The sequence below is a fragment of the Lonchura striata genome, chromosome 1A (assembly GCF_050655825.1).
Source record: "Lonchura striata isolate lonStrDom1 chromosome 1A, ASM5065582v1, whole genome shotgun sequence".
Lineage (NCBI taxonomy): Eukaryota > Metazoa > Chordata > Aves > Passeriformes > Estrildidae > Lonchura > Lonchura striata.
The window spans coordinates 52,948,383-52,970,121 of record NC_140741.1 but is presented as its reverse complement, the minus strand read 5'-3'; the positions used below and the strand labels follow the sequence as shown (position 1 = coordinate 52,970,121).

General features: G+C 37.2%; 1 protein-coding gene across 5 annotated transcripts in view; it reads right to left on the bottom strand.

Moving 5' to 3' along the window:
- Positions 1-789: 789 nt before the first annotated feature.
- The window catches only part of METTL25 (methyltransferase like 25), a 65,603-nt gene continuing 44,653 nt past the window's right edge, over positions 790-21,739 (bottom strand). For 2 of the 5 annotated variants that reach the window (XM_085568217.1, XM_085568221.1), the window contains one exon: positions 19,372-20,171. In XM_085568217.1, coding sequence (XP_085424343.1) covers positions 20,049-20,171 — 123 coding nt within the window. In that variant the 3' untranslated portion in view covers positions 19,372-20,048. Of the gene's footprint in view, positions 13,427-19,371; positions 20,172-20,401; positions 20,674-21,739 lie in introns of those variants that run through there. The other 3 variants (XM_085568218.1, XM_085568220.1, XR_014951745.1) reach the window with 3 other exon arrangements.

The window sequence follows — 21,739 nt, the reverse complement described above, 5'->3', positions numbered from 1 at the left end:
ATTGCTACTGAGCACTGTAAAATTACAGATCAAATGATGATGGCCATTCTAACATCTTCATAAGAAAAACAGAAAGGAAGCTGTGGAACAACTATGGAACACAGTTGATAATTAAGACCAAAGATCTCTTTGCAAGGCACCTTTATGTACATGAAAGAACTAGAACAGAGTCTATTTCATTTTTAGATGAAGACTGAACAACTAGAATTGTCCAAGCTTTCCTCTTGCAAAAGATGTCTGTCACACAATGAATCATTTCTATTTGTATGAAATGGTACATCAGTTGAGGAGTGTCAGATCCAGTCTCATAACGCCAATTGTGAGCTTATGATTAATTAAGCTAAATAGTAATGTGTATATTCAGGTGAAAAGAAGAAAAAGAGGGGGGAAAAAAAGAGGAAGGATGCAACAAAATTACATAGTGGGGGGGAACACTGGATAGGAGCAATTTTCAAGCCTGAATTTTTGCAATGGAAGTTAGCAAATTTTCAATGCAAGTGTAAGAATGCAATGTAGGCATAAAAGCTCGTTTCCTTTGTTCAAAATCCTGACAGCTGATTTGATACTTTTTCTCTTATTAACTTAATTAGAAGAGCACAAAAATTAATTACCAATAGCAATTAAGTACTTTAGCATCCTAATCAACTTCTACTTTATCTGACAGAATCAGATTTTGATTTGTTTGAGAATCATGCTTCATTCCAGCATATAAAACAAGAAGCAATTGGCAAAACAATAACAAGGTTCAAACTGTTTTAGGAAAGACCACAAAAAATTTGCTACTTTACATTGAGTAAAAACAGTTTTATTAAAGGCATTGAAAATTCCCAGCAAATGAAGTTCAGGTATCATGCACACTGAAAAAAATCTATCATAACTTTCACCTCTTGGTCATTGCATGTTTAAAATCATACATGGACCCAATTTGGTTTTATTTCTGAAAGACCAATGCAACTTATTCCTGAGACTTCATGTATACACTGCATATATCTAGGGTGGTTAAATTATAAAATGTCTCATTGTTACCCATTACTTTGCGAAACAGTGCTAAAAGGGATGGGATGCATTTCCATTTTAAAGGCAAAGAAGTCTTTTTCGTTGTTACTTTGAAGAAAGGGCAGTCTTTACCCTAACAACCAGACTCTGAGACTCTCTTCTGGTGTTAAGCAGAAAAGCCTTCTTTTGGAAGGAAGTCAAAAGTGCAGTTGATAAATCAGATAATTTCATGATATAAGCAAGATCTCAGCAGAAATGTTATTGCCCATCATCTCTGCTGAGTAAAAAGTCTGGTTTTATCTCCTTACACAGACCTAGCAAGTAGATCCTCAGGCCCACAAATATGTTTCTCAGAGAAGACCAGATGAGACTGCTGTAAATGAGATAAAGTAGTGAATACATTTAGAATTTATTTTTAAACTTACTCTTGGTTCATTCCTTTTCTCTTCTGTAGCATTTATAGCTGCATGAAAGCCTTCCACCTTTTTTTTGAGAGCTATTCTTGGGCTTTGTCTTCTCAGAAGTGCTTATATCACATGCTAATTGGCTTAATTAACTACAAGTCATAGCTCCAACAAAAGCATTTCCTATCTAGTCAATGTGACCATTAAAAAGTGATTTGCATTACATTTGGAGCAGCAGATGCTTAGCTTGTGAAAGGGGTTAATGAAGCATGTGTTCTGAGCACACAAATCAGGTGCTAGAGGTATAGAAAGCAGTACACAATTCCTTTGCAGAAGCAGTTTAAAAGACTTTAGTGGTTTTCCAATAAAAACTGACTTTTTTTTTTCCAATGATAAAATAATTAAGAAAAATGAAGAACATATTCTCAAGCAATTTAACAATTATAAGAAAAAGCAGAAGTTTTTTGTCGCCATTCACAAAAGCAATTCCACATATATTAGGTCAGAAAACTGTAAATTATAATTTGAAAATAGAATTTGGAAGTGAATGTGCAGTGATCAAATGTTGCTAATGACCTGCAGAGACAAAAGTGCATAAACACAGCGCTTTGCTCTTCCAACCAGTACCAATGTGGCACTGCAGACACCAGAAAAGGACACCGTTCCAGGTGAAATTTAGGTCATATGTAAGTGCTAATGTACAAAAATACAATCCTGTGAATCTCTGAGCAGCTGCTAACAGAATTTGGATTTGCTTGAACTCTGTAGGCACTCTTGTTTTCATCACAGACTTTCCATTGATATCTGTAGCTCCTATTCTAGGCATGTGCACATGTATTTCTTGTTGGCAGGGCTAAGCCGTGCTGTCTGTGCCTGGTGATACATCTAATTTAGGAGTAGGGGGATGGAATTTGGAACCCTTGCCCAAGGCTGTTGCACTCGTCTGGGAGACGTTGTCAGTCCACACAACACGTGAAGCAAACAATCCCTTCAGAATCTGGCCAGGAGAAACAGGTGTTTAATTGTTTCCCTTTTTCCTTCTCTACATTTTTTCTACATTTGTGATCTCAGCAGCCCAAGAGATGTGAAGAAGGCTAGGCTGTATCCCCACCACCTGCTGTGTTCTGGCCAATCACATGACAAATGGAGACTGCTACATCTTCTTCATCTTAGCTTTTGGCTAATTTTGGAGTTAGCCCTGCTTTGGGGCTGACCCACAGAGGACCCTTCCACCCATAGTTATTATGTGATTATGACACAGTAACACCTGCTATTCATATTTTAAATGCCTGTAGTAGTCCTTGCTAATTTTCTGCAAGAAAAATTGCAGACAATATTTTTGGTAATTCTACAATGAATAAGGAGGTAGGTATAAATAATAAGAAAGACTAAGGAAAGTAAATCCTGTCTGTGGAGTTTTACTCACTGGTGAGATGCAGATGATTTACTACACGTATGGATACTTGATTCGGCCATCCCTTAACAGTACTAGTTAGTAGTACCCAGATCTCCTGGGTGCATAAAATTTCAGTCCCTGAAATTCAGATGTGATACCAACAGGATTGCCTCTGGGGAAAAGGAACTTCAACTCCAGCCACTCAGATACCAGCTAATATGCAGTTTGTTTTCTCAACGAGATCTTTTATTCAGCAACTCCTTTTCTGGTTTTGCACTAAAGCCTGGCAGAGACCTCTTATCACTCCTGCACCATTTCGAGCCAAGCAGCAAGCCATGAACCAAGTCCTCATGCCTACAGATTATGGCTCTGGTTACAAAAGTACTTCTTGAAGTTTTAATTCCTTTCTACTATTTTTACCCTCTTGAAAGTAAAGTAAAATCATGTTAATGCAGCAAAAAAATTCAAAATATCATCCCAGCTATTTGTAAGGTACCAGCAGAGCACAACTAGACTAGAGATCATGTCTCTATTCACAGGGAGAAATTCGAGGACACAGGTTCAAGAGAAACTCCTACTAAGCAGCCCTAGAGAGGTGCTGGGCTGTCATTTATCCTGTTTTGGATGCTGCTTGGTGTGCTGGGGCGCAGCAGAGCAGGGCAGGGCCTGGCTGCAGACCCCACCCCACCATCCCAGACTGGGACAGCCTATCCCGGGATGCTGGGCACTGCTGGGGATGGGCTGAGCCATGGGCCTGCTGCAGGAGTGTGTGGGCAGCTGGGCAGTGATGCTGCTCAGAGCTGCTGGGGCACACGCTGGGGGCTCACATGGCATCACAGGCCATGGGCAGGATGGGGGCAGCGCTGGGAAGGGCATCTGGATCCTGAGCACCGTGGTGCCATGGAACATTCCAAATGTTTCCTATTCCAAAGAGGAAAGGATAGATGAGGTCATCTTTTTATAAGAGCTGTAAGTAGACATACGGCTACAAGCTTTGCAGACCTTCTCCCCAGGCCTGAGCTCTCTCTTTTCACTAGAATGGCCAATAAACAGACGTAGTTTGAGATATCCCAGAAATGCCCACAGCTGTTTTAAATTTCTGCTTGCATACATATGAATCATCTTCTCTTCAGTATCTGTGGGCAGTCCAAGAAGTTTTGCCCTCAGGCTCCTGACACCTTAAGCTTGGGTCTTTATGCATCTCTAACTTCTCAGATGCATCTCCTGCAGAGCCGCCTCAAGCACCACTTTTTAAGCTCAGACTCTTGGGTGGCGGGGGGCAAAGGGGCACACTCTGGCTGTGGCTGAGTGGGCATAGGCTCCTCCTCCAATCTACACTTGCTTCTGGGAATTACAGGAGATAGACACTCCCTTGCAAGGGGCTGACTGCCCGTGTGCTTTGCCATGTTCATCCCTTGCTTCTGTTCCTTAAGCTCAAATTAAATTGTGAGGTTTTAGGTCTATATCTTTGATAATGTCTGGCACAACACAAAGCTGGCCTTGCTCACAGGCTTATTTCTGCCAGCTAAGAGATCCTGTGTGGATCCCTCACAGTAAGCAGAACTTTGCTGGAAGTGTGAACTGTCAGTTCTGCCAGACCTGGCAGGTACTCCTTTGAGAAATAGGTTATCTACTGGAAAGCATCCTTAAACTCTTCCTCAGTATTTTGTTTCTTTCAACCAGGATTCTTCTCAAGAACATAATTTCCAAAAATAAACACGTTTTATTTGGAAATTGTGACATTTCCAAATAACTCCCTTCCTTCTTTCCTTTCTTAATAGGTGAAAAATCACACCTATTTAACCCTGACTCTGCTACCTTCTCCTAACTCTGGCCTTTTTTTCAGTGATAATATTGTGGTTTCTGGCTGCACACAGGCTTGTGCACCTGTGTCCAACTTAAAATGGATAAATGTTTAATTTGGTTTGGACTGGTGGTTAATTCATCTTCTGATGCAATGACATCTAGAATTCCTGTTTCTTCATTCCCTCCTGGCACCAGTAAACTCTTACAACATGATGTAATTACTTACAGTGTCTGCATTCTCTTGAAGGCCAGGAATTGTGTTGTTTATTGCACTGCACAGAACTGTTCAGTGTATGCTGATTTTCATCTCCACATGCTTTATTTCTTCCTTATTGCAAGTAGTTAATATTCTTTTGCATCTTCTGGGTCAAAATTTGGCCTTCACTTCCTCAAAGTAAAATCCAAGTAAATTTTTAAGGATTTGAACTTGGACCCCCTATTAATTAGTATCTTCTGTTTCAGATTTCCCATGTGATTTGCTATACAGAAACTTAGCCTCCAAAATGTGAGGTGTTCCAACCCTCTGTAAGTCAGAAAGTCTTGTATCCTCTCTTTTCATGCTGTGATTAAGAAGACCTCTCCACCATTTCATGTAACATGAAGCAGAGTATTCCCCCACTTCTGCAAGTTTCAGTGTGCCTTTTCTATCTGTCCTGGTGTTGGTATTTTTCAGTTTCCTTTCTGGCATTCTGCATCTATTAGGAAGCATAAGTATCAAAGCTCTTGACAAATGTCTGGTTTAGGTTGCAATCTCCCCATCATTAACACTGGATCAATGCATTTCCAGATCACCGGCAATACCTTCTTGATCAAGATCAGGTGCATTCATACAAATACTGTTTTGTAAAATTAAGAACACTCAACAGAGTGTAAATGCAGCCTTTACACTGTGCAATTTTTGATCTTGCACTACAGATTCTGAACCTGACTCCAGTGTGCAGTCAGAACATGACCTCAGTGCCCAAGTTGTAAGCTGGCAGCACATGCAGAAAGTGAGCCTCAGAAGAGCACAATACATTCCCTGCAGCATTTGAAGTGTTTGCAACATCTGTAGCTCCCCACTAGTTTAGCAACTTACACAAAGGAACCTCAGCCAAAGCTGAAGATGTGTAACAGTGTATTTTTCTTGATACACAATGATATAGGACTTCTTGATATTTAATATAAATTTAAATTTTTTTTGCATTTTCTAATAAGTTTGCCATTAGTCTGTAATTTTTTTCCCTGCCTACATATTCCAGAGTCCAGAATCACATCATTACAATAGCTTTGAGTATGAATGCAAATTTAAATATACATTTCATGAATGTCAGTATATATTTAATTTTCAAAGTATTAAAGTGCTCTTTAAATACTACTGATTTTTTTATTCATATGAGATATGCCTTTAGTGACTTCATAGAATAAAATTACAACATAAGTTGAAGTAGACAGGGAGAAAGTTGCAGGTTAGCCGACCTGACTTCAGAAGCCCTGTCATGAAAAGGTGAATGTAATTGTCCTAAAAGTAAGCTGACATGTAGAAGGGGAGCATCTATTTCCACTTCACGTCTTCTGCAGAGGAGAGTTTATTGTAGCTGTCTTCATTCTCTCATTTGCAAAATAGGCATGGAAAATTATTTCAATACTCTTAGGGTCAAATCTAGGAAGAAGCATCTATGAATATATTCTTTATGTTGCTATGAGTGCCAGTACTAACCTTATTTCACAATTCACAAAAGGCTTCAGTAGTTGACTAGAGGACTGGGAAGATTTGAAAGCTAACATTGTATAAATTGCTATTTCTGGCTTTGATAAGGAAAGTAAAACCTGTGGAAGATGATACACTGGGATAAAGACATGGCTGTGGAAGAGCTCTCTAGGGATCATGTAGCTCTTTTGATTTCCGTGAGTGGAGGTCACCTATGAATTAGATTGGATATCAAGCTTTGCCAGAGCTGAGCTGGCTCTGTGCCAACTGAACATCCTCTGTATCATCACTTTTACATAAAAACATCCTGAGTGAAGCCTGAGTGCCCTTGGATGCATAAGCAGTGGACACGGTGAAAGATGAGGATGCAGATGAGTGGATGTGAAGTGGCAAGCAGGATACAGACACAATGCTGAACTGGAAAGGCTGAAGTGAGCATTCATCCCATATTAATGCTCATCTTCCTGCCAGCTTTGTGCTCATCACTGTCAGCATTGAAAGGCTGTATGCTGTGAGTTACAGTGAACAGGGCTGAAAGATAACCTTACAAAAGATGGGATGGGAGATGTGGAGCCCTGTGCATTTGCAGCCAGTCATATAGAGAGATATAGGAGGCCTGGGGTGGTAGCAGAGAAAAATTGATTATCTGTGACAGTCAGTGATTTACAGCACACATCAGTATAAAAATAATTCTTTTCCATCCCTTGTTACATGGCCCTGTAGCATCTCTCTTCCTTACTCTCAGAAGAGAAGTCTGCAGATTTTCTCTGAAACTTCACAGGTATTGTGCCTGTGTTTGGAGGAAAAATAACTTTGAACAGGAAACATTCAGTTGTGAGCTAAATCCACATGCAAATACTAAAATTTATATTCTCTGGGGAACTAAATGGATTTCTGAGGTCTGCAAGCTTAGAAGACTGAAATAATTGCCAGAAGCCTGGCAAGGTGACACTGTCATCCTTCTGCAGTCACTGCGGTATAACATAACCTAGATTTTCTTGAGGAGAAAACAATCCGTACTGAGTTTGTACAATAAGCCTCTGTCAAGCACCTCCATTTTGAGGAAACTACAGTGGAGATAATGCTTTGAGCTGGAATAAGTCAAAGGTTAACAGAGGGGCTTACAGAACCCAAAACCATACATGAACCAATTCCAGTCAACCAAGAGTAACCTACAGTTCAACACTTGGAATTCACAGATTTCTCTTCCAGTAGACTTTTAAATTCCAAGTAGGACTTTAAAAATATAGAAGAACATGACACATGTTTCTGTGTACATAGACCCAAAAGTAGGGAAACCTAGCAGACAAAATTTAAGCTTGTTTTCTTGGCAAATGTAAGGATTTTACTTTTAAGATAACTATACTATTCCTTAGTTAATGTGGGATGGCGGCTTTAAAACTTCATGCCATGAATGCTTAATACTGACATTTCAAAATTTGGCTTTTATGGTGAAAAAGATATTATGCAAATTGGTTTAATTTCTCCTCCCCCCCCTGCCCCCCCCCCCACTTACTGCTACAAGAAAAAGAGCATTTAACTTTCTGGGGAAAAACAAAAGTTGGATTGTTGATACTTGTTTTAATAGAAAATGTACTGATGTCCTTGCTACATGCCACAAAAATGGTGGTACAAAGATCAGGAAAATGCCTTATATCTTTCACTGAGTAGAGGAAGTTTTGATTATATAGGTCACACAGAGAACTGTCCCCATCAATTAACTTTTTCCTTTTTTATAAGCTATACAAGAAATCCTGGACTGGTAGGAATGTGAATTATTTGTCTGGTGAGTAACTAATTTACTAATAAAGGAAAATCAAAGTATTTCAAGAAAACATACATTCTTGAAGAGCATTCACAGAACTACTACTAGTAACATAGAAGAACTACATATAATGAATCTCTTTCATAAGGTTCAAAAAAAATCTTCTTTCAGTAGCCACATTACTGGAGGAAGGATATGATCTGACAAATTCAACCACTTATCTCAGTTTATAATAACAAAAAATAGAAAAAACAAAGAATAGAAATCTTTACCACTTATGCATTCTTGGTAAAAGTAGTTATAAAATATTGCCACAAATGCCTTTGTCTGCAACTTGCTAACATGCACCACTAAATATATATAATCTTCAGAAGTTAAAGCTGAGTTTCGTGGTATATGGAAGTTACTTGTGAACTCCAACCCTTCTTTCCTCTTGCCAGTGTTTTTTGCATTAAGGTACAGCCCTAAGAAATCACATTTGGCAGCTTTCCTTGAAATGCTTGGAGTCAAGCAGCTACAAAGGATCTCTTCAATTTAACAAGTATTATCCCACTCAGTGTTGGAGGTGAACCCTGCACATGAAGCAGGAAACACATTCAACAAAAACTAACACTTTTTGCTCTCACCACTAATAATACTGGCTTCTGAATGCCTGATAAGATACCATAAAGCAGCCTTTATTCAGATCTGAGCAGAAACTGCTCTTCCTTAAGTATTTTACACTGTTAGTGCAGGAGAACAATGCAAAAAGACTCACTCATGCCAAATAAACATAAAAAAGCATGCTCAGACACTGGATTTGTCACAGGAGCAGTTAGGAAAAAAAGCAGGCAGGAAATACATTCCAAGAAAAGCCAACAAGGATTCTCAATGCTACTTCTTGCCTGAGCACTGCAGCATTAAAACAGGCTTGCATAAGGGAATGGGAAATGGGAATTTAAAAGATCCAGGGGTTGCTATCTAATGTTTAGATTTGTTTTAATGATTGACATAACAGACTGAAATTGGGAAGATGTTCCTTTCATAACAGTATTACCTCATTTCATCTTCAACAGACAGCAGTGAGTATATTTACTAAAACAATACAAAAAGATAACTTTCTCATCCAGAACTGACAAAACAAAAGTGAAGATGAAAACAGAGAAACAAGCTAAAGCTTAATGGAAACATGATTGTGGCTTTGTCTAATTTGCAACTTTCATCAAATCCTGAAATATTTGTAAAAACTGAAAGACAACTCTAGACACAGTAAAAAACAATTGCAGAAATTCATCGCTCTCTGCTATTTAAGCACAATGCTGCAAGGGGAATATTTATACACCATAACAGTACACACATGACAATTTTCCTAAATCAAATAGTTACATTCAAGCATATTTGAGTCAAACATGTAGCCTCACATGTTTAATGCTCACCAAGTTAGCTTTGAGTATTCCCATTAGAGATAATTATTTATAAAATTTTCTGTCTGTTGAGCATACAATGCATAAAAATAGATACATTAACTGGAAGCAATTCTAATTTATATTCTGTTCAATTCTTTTGGTTTACATATGCTATGTTCCAAGTGGTCAACATATTCTTTTTCATTAATTCAATCAGTCTTGCTTTTGTTTTCTGTTGTAGCTAAACAAAGTCTAAAAAGTTTCCATTGTTGCTGTGTTTCCAAAACATCCTGTGCTATGTCCAATTCGCTACATATTTGGCTATTTTTCATGTACTTTCCATCAGTGTTCAGTCTACTATCATGCAGTGTTCTTTCTGGCATCAAATGTCCGAATTTCTTTCCTAGATTCTCTGGTATTGGTTCACAGCATACTTAATTTGATCATGATACAAACAAATATTAAATGTGTATATTACACATACCACATTAAGCTTGCAGAAAAGTCTGGCATAAATATGTTTCAGAAATGTTTACTTTCTTTAACTACCTAATTTATTTTAAAAATGTATTTCTTTGGCTTTGTTTGTGCCTATTTGGTGTATGTGTTACATAAATACTTTTGTAAATGCTCTTCACTGAGTAGTTACAACTGCTAATTTTGATCAGATGCTTTTTTAGTAGCAGGAAATATAGTTCATAATTCATATACCATCATTAATTCACATTTAATTTTCCATTGTTGATAGGTTACAATCCTGGAGGATATCTCCCACTTATTTGTACCACAGTGCAGTGCCTCATGATCTAGACTGGACTAAAGTAATAATGAACCAACATCTGCACAAACAGATCTTACTTTACTGCAAAAATTATCCAGTCAGAAAGCAGAGCAGTCAAAAATAATTGTTATATACCATTTGTGAACCAACTGCAGGTTAAGTTCTTCCCTGAAGAAATTAATGTATCCTTCAAAACAACGAATATGAGAGATAAATAGGACCTCTTAATACAATTCACAAAGAGCAAACAATGAGACAGAATTAGGTAGGAATCTTGCAGGTTGCTTTTTAAATAGGTTCTTCAAATAGGGTTAAATTAGATACAAGTAGATAAAGTATTTTATACCTAGGATCAGAATTCACATAAAACAAGTGAAAAATTAGTCTGTTGAAATGTTTTCCTGTTCTTCTTTGCAGGAAATAGACATTTGAAGAAAAATATTTTTACAAGGAAAGGTGACATTGAGTTAAAAAATAAGAATGCTTTGCAGTATTCTTCTGATAGGGTTTACTGAAGAATCCTACTTTCGTATGGGAAGTAATTTATTACCTGACTGCTTTTTAGGGCAACTTAGCAACAAATTGCAGAGGTAAAAAAACTGGCATTTTAAGCCAACAAATACACAACTTTTCAGAAATTGAGTGTAAACACTTCTAAGGTCACTTTGAACAGAATATACATTGGTTAGACAAAAGAAATAAAAAGAACTTGAAAATATTAATATGTCTGTAGCTGGCTTTCATAACAAACATCAGGAATTTTTTGTTAGATAAAACTGTCTGTCTAGAATAATTTGCTTAGGGTTTTGGGAAAGCAGAGCACTGGAATTCATGTTGCTCAGCACATCACTGTTTTTGAAAGCCATACAAACTGCATAAATTGACATCAGAACTTTCCAAGTTTAAAAATCTGCAATGGGAACACACCTCAGCATCTACAAAAGAAAATTCAAGCTTCTCATCTGTATGAAATCTTACTTAATTATTCCAAAATATATGTTACAAACTTTTACTTCAACTGGAAAATGGTACTTCTAACACTCTATTATCCCTCAACTGAAGAAAAAGCCCAAAAAGAACAGGGGAAAAGTCCATGGAAATTAGAGGTAAAAAATACATTTATAATACAAAAGATAGTTACCCTAAGGAGATGTTTAAAGAGTGAAGGTCAGTTTTTGAAAAGCAGTTTGAAGAGCATTTTGTTTTTAAGAGGGTTCTCAGAATGCAAATGTAGTGATAATGCATGCAGTGTACATGCTCTTCTGCCAACAAAGGGGGATATTTATGACTTATCACACATAGAAATACTCACCTGTCTGAACACAAAACTGTTTTTGTTTGGTTTCTTTTTAATAATGTCCTCTACGCAACCTGGGAATGGTAAGATTTATTGCAATGTTCACTGGCAAGCCTGTGACTTCACTGTTCAAGGGAAGAACTCCAGTTCAATAAAAAAGGCCGAGAACAACTTGGAACAGCACACTTCACCATACCACAAAGCCCAGTGCCACTTCTGAAAGGGAAACTGCACCCATTTCCTGTAGAACGCAGTTCCCTGACTGACCACACCACTGCATTAATAAGGCTGCTCTCTGCAAGGATTGGACACAACAGGTACAAATCAGGCTGACTTCCACAAAGGGAGTTATCCAGCCTGCATGTGCAGGTGGCTGCATGTCCCAGGGACCAATTACACAGAAGGATATGCAGGAGCAATGCTTGACCCTCAAGAACTGTGTGAGCTGTTCACTGTTACCCTTAGACAGTAAAAACAAGCTTGGCCCAAAGCGCTTGAAGGCATAACAAAAGCAGCGGGTGGGAGGAGGAATAAAACTTTTTCCTTCTTCCTTGTTTATCCTGTCAAAAAAAACCCCAGATAATGCTCACAGCATACATTTCTCCCCTGGGCTATACAGCAGTAGAACATATCAGGGCAGCACTGCACCACAGACTAGTGATTCTGCAGAGCACAGAATTTATTTGGGGGAATCTCAGACTAACAGGCTTATGTGGCCTCTGGGACACAAGGTAATAATACAGCAGTTTTACCTGGTGGAAAGTGAATCTATCTTCCCTTTCCGAGATGGAAAATCAAAATGTGAAGCTGGTCTCACACCTTAACTGGCTAAAAAGCACTGAATTAAGCTGATATTAACTTCTGATGACAAACTGATAAAGAAACTAAATACTTAGTGTGAACTGTAATAGTCTCTTGCATGTATTCAGATTTGTTTTGGCAGCTTTTTTTTATGGAGAAACAACATTGCTTACCATATCATACATTATTTCATTCAACGGAACTGTAAAACACTAACATGTAAAAACGTGCATGTTCCCAGATAGGCTCTTCCAAAATCTTAGGTGCAGTTCACCAAACACAAGTAAATCAGCAACACATGAGGCTGTAATATTGCAGTAAACCAGAAGTGAATGAATAATTGTGATACCTTTTACAATTTACTAATTTCTGTTGCTAAATCATAACAAACAGGATTTTTATTAAATTATCTTCATAGACAACCTGAAATTTTAATTCTCCACTGAGATTCTACCTCCAGTTATATAATTTCCAAGTCCTGCTGTAAAATATTTTCATAAAATCACCTTTTAAAATGTTTCCTATAGAAATCCAATCTTAAAATGCATCCTAAATGGAATTATAAAAATCAACCAAAATTTTGTCTGAACATTCATAGGTTCTATTGAATTGATGGGCTATGCAGAAAGAGTTATTAATTAACATTCCTTTCTTTAACACATGGTTCACAAATAAGGGATGTGCTGCCTACAAAGGGTTGGTAGAGGTGCCTAACTGGTGAAACATACCACTCAGATAAATTTTTTTTGTTTTACAATATCTTATAAAATTTCTGCATAGAAGACAGAAGGCAAATACAGGGGAAAATGAAAAGTGAACACAAAGGAAAATCTTGCTTTGAAAATATTCTATTGAAGTACTGTGAAAAGTGTTGCTTTTTTTAAGAATTAAGGCTAAATCTTGCTATTCTTATTCATAGAATCAGTTAAATGGTGTTCATGAGAATTATACCATTGGATTCAGTCAAAGTACAGGCTGTGACACTTCACTTGTTGTTAGGAACAAAAGGTGCCATTTAACTCTGTTACTGTAGTCAGTGCACTCATTGTTAAGGACTAGTGAGAAGAGAAAATCCTGAGAGCTTTCATGCATTCAAACATATTATCTGAAATAATAAAAAAAAAAAAAGAACAAAAATCCATTTAAACCTTCTCTTAGTATATGTCAGGAAGACCTCAATGATGAACTAGCATTCACAATAATTTCTATACTGTTCAACTTCAGTATGTCTGAATAACGGAAGCATACACGATCTCTTCACCTTCAGAAATGTAAATTTGGAACTGTCCTTGTACAAAAGGTATTTGATCATCCACACTGTTTGTCTTCAGCAGATGCTTTTGTATCCAAGCCTGCTCCCATGGTAATCAACAGAAATTAGCCAGTGACTCAAAAGACAATGCAGGTCTTCACTACATTGTTAGACATCTTTTATTTAAATCAAGAATTTGTCTAGGCCTTAACCTTAATGATATGCATTTTTACTATGTGACTCTCTAAGATTATTTATATTCTCAAATTAAAATTTCTGTGAAATGAGGATTTTTGTATTAGCTAATAATAGTCTTGTCAATAAACACGAGAATTTAGAATTGATAAAACTTATTTTATATAATGCTCATTGAGTATTTTGTGTGTTGTGTTCTTTGACTTGATGTCCATGCCTCATAGTATAAAAAGCTTAGCAAATGGCACATTTATTCAAGCAATGTACAGCTCTTTTTGCAGTTTTTAACATCTGTGTGTCCTCTTGATGACTTTAGCCTTTCTAATACTAACAAGTGAATTTAGGATTTATAGCTGAGAAACAGCATGGTTGCTTCTGCTGTCAGTCTTTATTCATTACTCTAATAATAGGAGGTGTAATAAACAGCATAGATTTACAACTGTACATTTTAATTATGGTTTCTGAAGGTTTGTATAATCGAGAGAGGTGATCGCTGCTCCTTTCTGCTTTGGAATGTTCTCCTTCAGTGCCAGACACTACGCAGTTATTTAGTAAGCAGACAGCTTTGCTCTTTTCATCAGTGAGTCATGAAGGAGTTGACAGTGTGTTAAGGCCATCTCAGCTTCAGTGTAACAACCTGATTTGTTGGCTCAGTAGATTTAATGCATCTTGATTTTCCTGATAAATTCCATGTGAAACTCAATACCAGCTACCCTGACAACATCTTTATCTACATCAGTAAGTTCATACTGGTCAAGATGGAAAGAGACTCGTATAAATCTGAGAATTTTATAATGAAAACTTAAGAGTTTCACATGCAAATTTTTCTAATCCACAGATAAACTGCAGCTAAATTCAGAAGTGATATTTTGCTTTTGGACAGTCTTTGTTAAGATTAAGCAAAGATATTAAATAATTGTATCTTGTTACCATGTGCTAGCTACAAGAAGAAATAAAAAGTCCTTGCTTATTACACATAACCACTATGACTGTAATTGCAAAATACTGAAAAGATAATTAATAATCACCTATTACACAAAAAAAATCCAAAACCAGCATAGACTTGGATTATAGAACAGGTATAAAATAAGTATTGTGTAGAAAACCCCCTTGATTTCCTGGGACAAACAGTATATTCGATAGTTGCCCCCAAAAAACTTTTGCAGCAAGTTCCTAAATTGTAAGGCAATTTAAAATGTGATTCTCCTGTTTACTTACTGAAAAATCCAGTTTTCCTGTATTCCAGTTAAAGAACATAATTACATTTCTTCCTATGGTTTATAAAGGCCAGCAATACACTTTATGGTAACTGCAAATCTGGCATTTTCTCCATGTAATCCTGTGTATGTGTTTTGTATTTGTGAAATATTGAATTCTGGACAACAGTCCACCTCATGATGTAACCTGCCACATGTTTTTCATGTGTGCTTTCCTACCCAAGAACACACAGTACAATTTCAATTTCTTTTACATTTAATTGGTTATCTAGAAACTATTTTCTGGCATACTTCAAATGTACATTTCTGAGAAAATTATGGTATATAGCAGGATTCCATTTGGATAAAACAACCTAAGTTTACTAAACACACCTAGGACCAGCTACTACTTCTAGCAATTAGTTGAAGTAATTTACTGTTTGGACAAGTGTATTCTGAGAAAAGTCCAGCTGTGGACCATAAACCACAGGACATTGCAGACCTGTTGATGACAGTCAGTAGTGATTGAATAAGTAACAGACTGAACTGACTGAAAAAATCTGTTCAAAGGATTTCAATAATGGTATCAGGAGAAATTTTTGGATGTTTGTTATACCCATTCCAGTGGTTCTATTGCCTTTTAGCATAAAGCAGAGACTAGAAACATCATTCCCTTGCTGATTTCATAAACAGCATCACTGTGAATGTGAGACAAGTGTCTATTTGTTTCCAGTTTGATACAGACATTGCAGACAGCCTTGAAAAGAAGGCAGGTTTATACTGGGGAGATTGGTGTACAACAGCATGTTTTAACAGTTTGAGGCCAATCTTCATTATGTTGGGGTTTCCTTAGATGTCTGAGCTTAATGATAATGTGCTCTGGAATTCCTGCGAAGAAAATGCTTTAGAGCTCTTGAATTGAGAAAGACTTGTGAAGAGAAGATAGTGTGCACAGTAATGTTTAATACCCTATGCCTCTCAGGATGTCTGGTGCTTACTAATCTTTCTGATCATCAGGAATTAATTTAAGGCAGAAAGCAACAAGAAGCATAACTGTGGTGTAGCTTCTCTGAGGCATCCTAAATCTCAGAAGGATTTTACTATATCTCAAAGAAATAACAAGCAGGGATAAGCCATTCAAAGAAACCATCTTATTCAGCAGTCGCCTGGAGATACAGAATATAGATCCACCAATCTGAGTTGGTTATTTCAGATAGGGAAAGAACTGCAACTGGATTCCCAGAGAATTAGGTCATGTTCCCATCTGGGAGGATTTTGGAGTTCAAAATTTGAGCTGTTTTCAGAAACTTAGGGAGCTAAAGTCACAGTTCCAAGGGTTAGGTGGCTGGTTTAAGTGTCTGGACTATACCTCAGTTGTGATTTGCTTATGAATACTGATAATTCTTCATGGTCCACAGCCTAGCACAAATTCACCTCCTTTCAGTGCACTAGGCTATACACCAGAAGACGAAGAACAGACACCAGTGAGAACACTAAGATGCATGGGATAAGGATACTTAAAGATGCTAACAATGATGAGTATTCAGTTACTTCCCTTGGAAAGAAAAGTCTGAAGCATCGCACTAAGTTAGCTAGCTCACACATAAGCAGGGAGGACTTTCTTAGTGCTGGTCCTATTTTATCACTTGCCCTTAGTACCAGTGATATTTGGCAATATAATGACACACTTAGGATAGTTTTTAAGAATGAAGTAAATATAAGCCAATAAGTACTCCAGTCATTTAAAAGACATTGCTGCTACAAAGCCAAATATATTTAGCATGCTTCCCCTGTGCAGATTTTACACCATCACAGGACATAGAGTCTCACGGTTTTAATTAAGTCTATCAAGACATAGCAAAAGCATGTTAACTCTGAGCAGATATTAAGCACTTTATCTTCATTGACATTATTAATTACTGTTAATTTACTATAAAATATACATAATATTTAATCAGAAAAAGAACCCAGAAACTAAAGCAGCATATTTTTTTGTGATGTGATGTTACAAGTGAGGAATCACTTGATTCATCAAATCGTGTGGGTTGGAAAGGACCATTAAGATAATCTAGTTTCAACCCCCCTGCCATGGGCAGGGACACCCTCTATTAAACCAGATCTTGGAACTTGAGCTTGAACAGTCCCTGAGATGAGGAGTCCATAACCTCTCTGGCAACCTGTTCCTGTGCCTCACCATTTTTTCCTAACATCTAAGTTAAACCTACCCTCCTTCAGCTTGAGACCATTCCCTCTTGTCCTCCTCCCCAGGGCTCATCTCAATCCATTCTCTGCCCAGCTTCTGTTTGTGCTTGGGATTGCCCCAAGCCAGGTATAGGACCTTCCACTGGGCCTTGTTGAACTTCATGAGGTTCTTACAGATCCATCCCTGAAGCCTGTCAAGATCGCTCTGGATGGCATCCCTTCCCTCCAGCACACTGACCACACCACACAGCCTGGTGTCATCTGCAGACTTGCCAAGATACTCTCAATCCCACTGTCCATGTCCCCAGCCCCAATACCAGGCTCTGAGGAACACCACTTGACCTGCAGAATTACCATTTGCCACAAAAGCAGGCTTGGAGATTTTAGGGCTACACTGATCTCTTGAATATTAATGTTGCACACATACCCTGCATATACTCTTATTCCTCCATCTAAGAATAGGTTTCAGCCCTAAGAAAGATAAATAAAACACTCTGTTAGAGAATGCATAGCTGTGCTGCAAACAGAATCAGACAAACACCTGATGGAAAGCAGGTATATCCTCTGTTCTTTAGGGAGTACAGCAAGATAGATAATGGTCTGTCACACTGAAAGAAAATAACCAAGAAGAAAAGTGGTTTTATTCATCTTGATTACTGTCAGGGATTTTTCCATTGTGTAAACAGTAACTTAGATATTCAGCAACCAAAGTTTTGAGAGTAGACAGCAACTGACTTCACTTGAATCCAAACTCATCATATAAACCCCTTGAATTATTCTAAGAACATTGCCTCCGTTTTTGCTTGCATAGACTACAAAGTGCATGAAGAGTACTGAAAGAGCCTGAGAAGTTGCTGGGGGAGGGAATGCAAATTTATTCAGATCCTTTTAAAACAGTAGGCAAGCACTTGTGCTTATCCTAGAGATCTGCTTGTTTTTCTAAACTGTCACAAATGTTCTCTTAAGAGTGTAATAAAAATTTAACTTTATCTAGCATTCAACAGATATCACATAAAATTAACACTAGTCAGTATACCCTTTGAAATTTCAACTGTGTTCAGATTAAACCAGATGGGGCTTGCCCAAATGAGTATCTTTGGACCATAAAATGGTACTTTTAAGCCCTTGTTTTCAGAGGGAAACTGGGCTTGCTTTGTTGAAACATCATATATGTCTGGTTTTTAGAATTTGTTCTGTAAGAGTGGAAGATCAGAGCCATACCAGTAAAAAGAGGCAATTTCTTCCCCAAGTACATTTTTTCAAGAGCACGTAAGATAGGGATGACAACACTAACACTTCAATAACAGTCATCATGTCTTAGCAGAACATAATATAAAACCTATTTTTCTAGGATTTTTGTTCACCTTTTTTCTTTTTAACATCATGTAATTTAGAGTGCCTTTTTGTATCAGATATTATTGTTTTTATCCTTCCAGATGCTTAGAAAGGATTTTCTTTCTTTTGATTCCTCTCCTGGGAAAAAAATTCAGCAGCTTATTAGTTTCCTCAGTACTCTCTGTATAACAAAAGGTAGCATATATGGAAGCCCTCATTTTGATCTTCGTTCTATTACTCCAGACCTACAACTTCTACTTAATTCCTTGGGCACTAAATATGTTCAGCAGTTCTAAGGATTAAATATACTCAGACCAGGCAAATATCAGAATCTCATACTGGAACCATGGAATTAATAGGAACTAGAGTTCTAAAACAGATAGCAGTGAGTTTAGACAGACATAAAAATAAAATACTACTTCCAAGTGAATGAATACATCAAAAAGGATGTGACTTGTTACCTTACTTCTCTTTTTTTGAGTGGCCATGTTTACAAGCTCTCATTGTATTTTGCGAAGTCCAATGGAGTACGATCCATTCCTACTCACATCTCAGTCTAATTATTGTCATTGTACAATTAATATAAAAATATTTTTGGTTATTCTTATCTTCCATGTGTATCATCTTTTCTTCTTTCTCCCCTTTTTCTTCTTTTGTGCTGTATTTTATTATTTGTTGTCCTTTTTCTGCGTGCTAGTAGTTAATTATATTTCACATATGCTCAAAAATTCTAATAAAAGCACTAGGACTTAGAAAATAAGCTTTTCTCTTTTTTAATTGATGGGAAATCTGCGAGTTTAATTAGGCAACCCATTGAGATAAATGCATCAACAAATAAATTTCATGAACATACCACAGCTAACAAGAAACTGCCTAGGAAGTTTTAATTCATTTGGGTACTGAAGTACTTACACCAAACAGATTTGGACCAGATAATGGCTTTGCAATATAACCCAAGGATTACAGACTGAATCCCAGCAGGGCAGCTGATTCTTGAGAACTGGGAAAGCTTCCACTGGATTACAGCACACATATTTTATTTTCAGGATAATAGGTAAGCAAGTACATGCCAGGAAAATGCTTGAATGAAGAAGGGTTGATAGAAAACTGTCCTCTGTAGGTAGTCACTACTTAGGCCCTTCTACACTGCTCCACAAATAAGCTTGTCCTGATGACCTGAAGAAGACATAGTACAAAGATCCCATGGAGTCTATGGGCCTCTGTCACAGCATATGCACAGTCAAGATGGCCACAACACACAGAGCACCAACACACAGAGCACCATCACACAATTTCAGAAAACTTTAAGCATTCACCCATACAGAGTAACACCATACCTCATTAGAAGGCTTCAGGCATGTCCCCTACAGAGCAACAGCATATCACCTCAGAAGGCTGCAAGCAGCTGCCCTGCTTGTTCTTCAGTCCATCCTTTTATACCCCTCATGTTCATGCATTGCACCTGTGTGCCCCCGTTCCCTTTGGTGGTTGGTCAGTGCCCCTGGGCACTCCAGGTCTCATCACCTTCAATGCTGCTCACCTGCTCTTCACAGCTGTACCCACTGGGGATGAGGCTGGGCCCCAGCCCCACTCCCAATTAACACAAACTGTGTGTCTAGGAGCCTCTTGTTTACAGCGCAGGTTATTCTTCTGTTTATACTCTGCACCATCTGAATCCAGAAAAAAAAAAAGTGAGCCTAGTCTGAGACTGCTGATACCAGCCACTAGTAAAAATTTAGGTTATCTTGAGATTAGAAGTATGAAGAGAAAGGAAACACAAGCATAATACCTTAAAAAGAAGACATATAAATGTTATTTTAAATAATAATCACATTTATAATGTATCATTTATAACTAAGTCAGATGTTTAGCATTAATAACTGACATAAGGAAGCAATCATATTTATAAAAGATGTATTTATTTCTGAAGATTCAAAGAGACATTAAACTTTTTTCTTTTGCATCTGAAAAGCAAACATTGTACTTGAGGAATCAATTAAAAATAACAGAATAAAAAGGAGGAAACAGCACTATCAGTTCAGAATTTCCAACCTATTTGCAATTTGCTTCCACTTAAGAACATGACTCGTTCTTCAGAGCAATAACTGCATAGCATCTTGGGGACTTCACAGGATCAAATAACTTCACAAGTCCAGACCAAGCAATGTTTTCCTGAAAATGATATACAATTGAAGTGCATAAAAGTTTGCTTGACTTATAAGCTAAAGTATTGTAATAGGTCCACATTTTGAAATACAAAATTGAAAATAAATAGTTATCCTAATGCAAAGCAGAAAAACCACTTATCTAATAAGAAACTGTGAGGAAAGTTTGTTGTGAAAAAGGATGTCCATAATAGGATCAATTTTAGAGTAATTTAATTATTTCTGGTGCTTCAAGTGATAGCTTCACACCTGCTTAATCAATAAACCTTTGCTGTTTGGTTGAACTAGAGCAAAGAAATTAAGGATCGTGTCATACTAATTTTATGTTGCTGAAGATAATTAACTGACATCAAACGAATGAGGCTGGCTGGATCTGGTCATCATGCTGCATTTGGCTTTTATAACTTTTATTTTTCTTCCTAAACACATTTTGTGAATAATTCAGTACAAGATTAAATACATGTATATATTACATTTAGAAAAGGTGAGTTAGTGCTATAGGCAGAAAGCTTGATCTCCCATCTTGGAAATCATACAGATTTCTACACAATTTTTAACTGGTTGGCATTTGGTAAAATACATCAGTATTTATCTATTTCACATTGCCTCTCTGTAAAAATACCAGTTAGAACAAAGACATAAATTTACTACAATTCAGTTGTTCCACATGTACCATGACAGAGAATAAAGTGAGTTTTCACTTATGATAAAATGGAGCTGTTAAAATGAAAGGTTTATAGTGGAAAACACAGCTATTCATAGGAATGCGTTTAAACTTTATTTTAAAATTTTATTTTGACCATGGCCCAGAACAGAAGCTGGAAGATGCTACCAATTCCTCCTAGGAAGTTATTAGCTGTGTGAAAAATGTTTATAGGTGCAGAAAAAGTATTACCAGTGCTTTCAAGTTAACCAGGCCAAACTACAAATCAGCGTTAGAAGAAACTGTGTAACAGTGGAAGTCATAATGGAGTAAATGTAGTAGCATTTGCTTATTATATCCCAGATCTATACCTGTAAAATATATCCAGGCTGTGTGTTAGTCAAATGTATCTCAGCTGACCCATACAGTT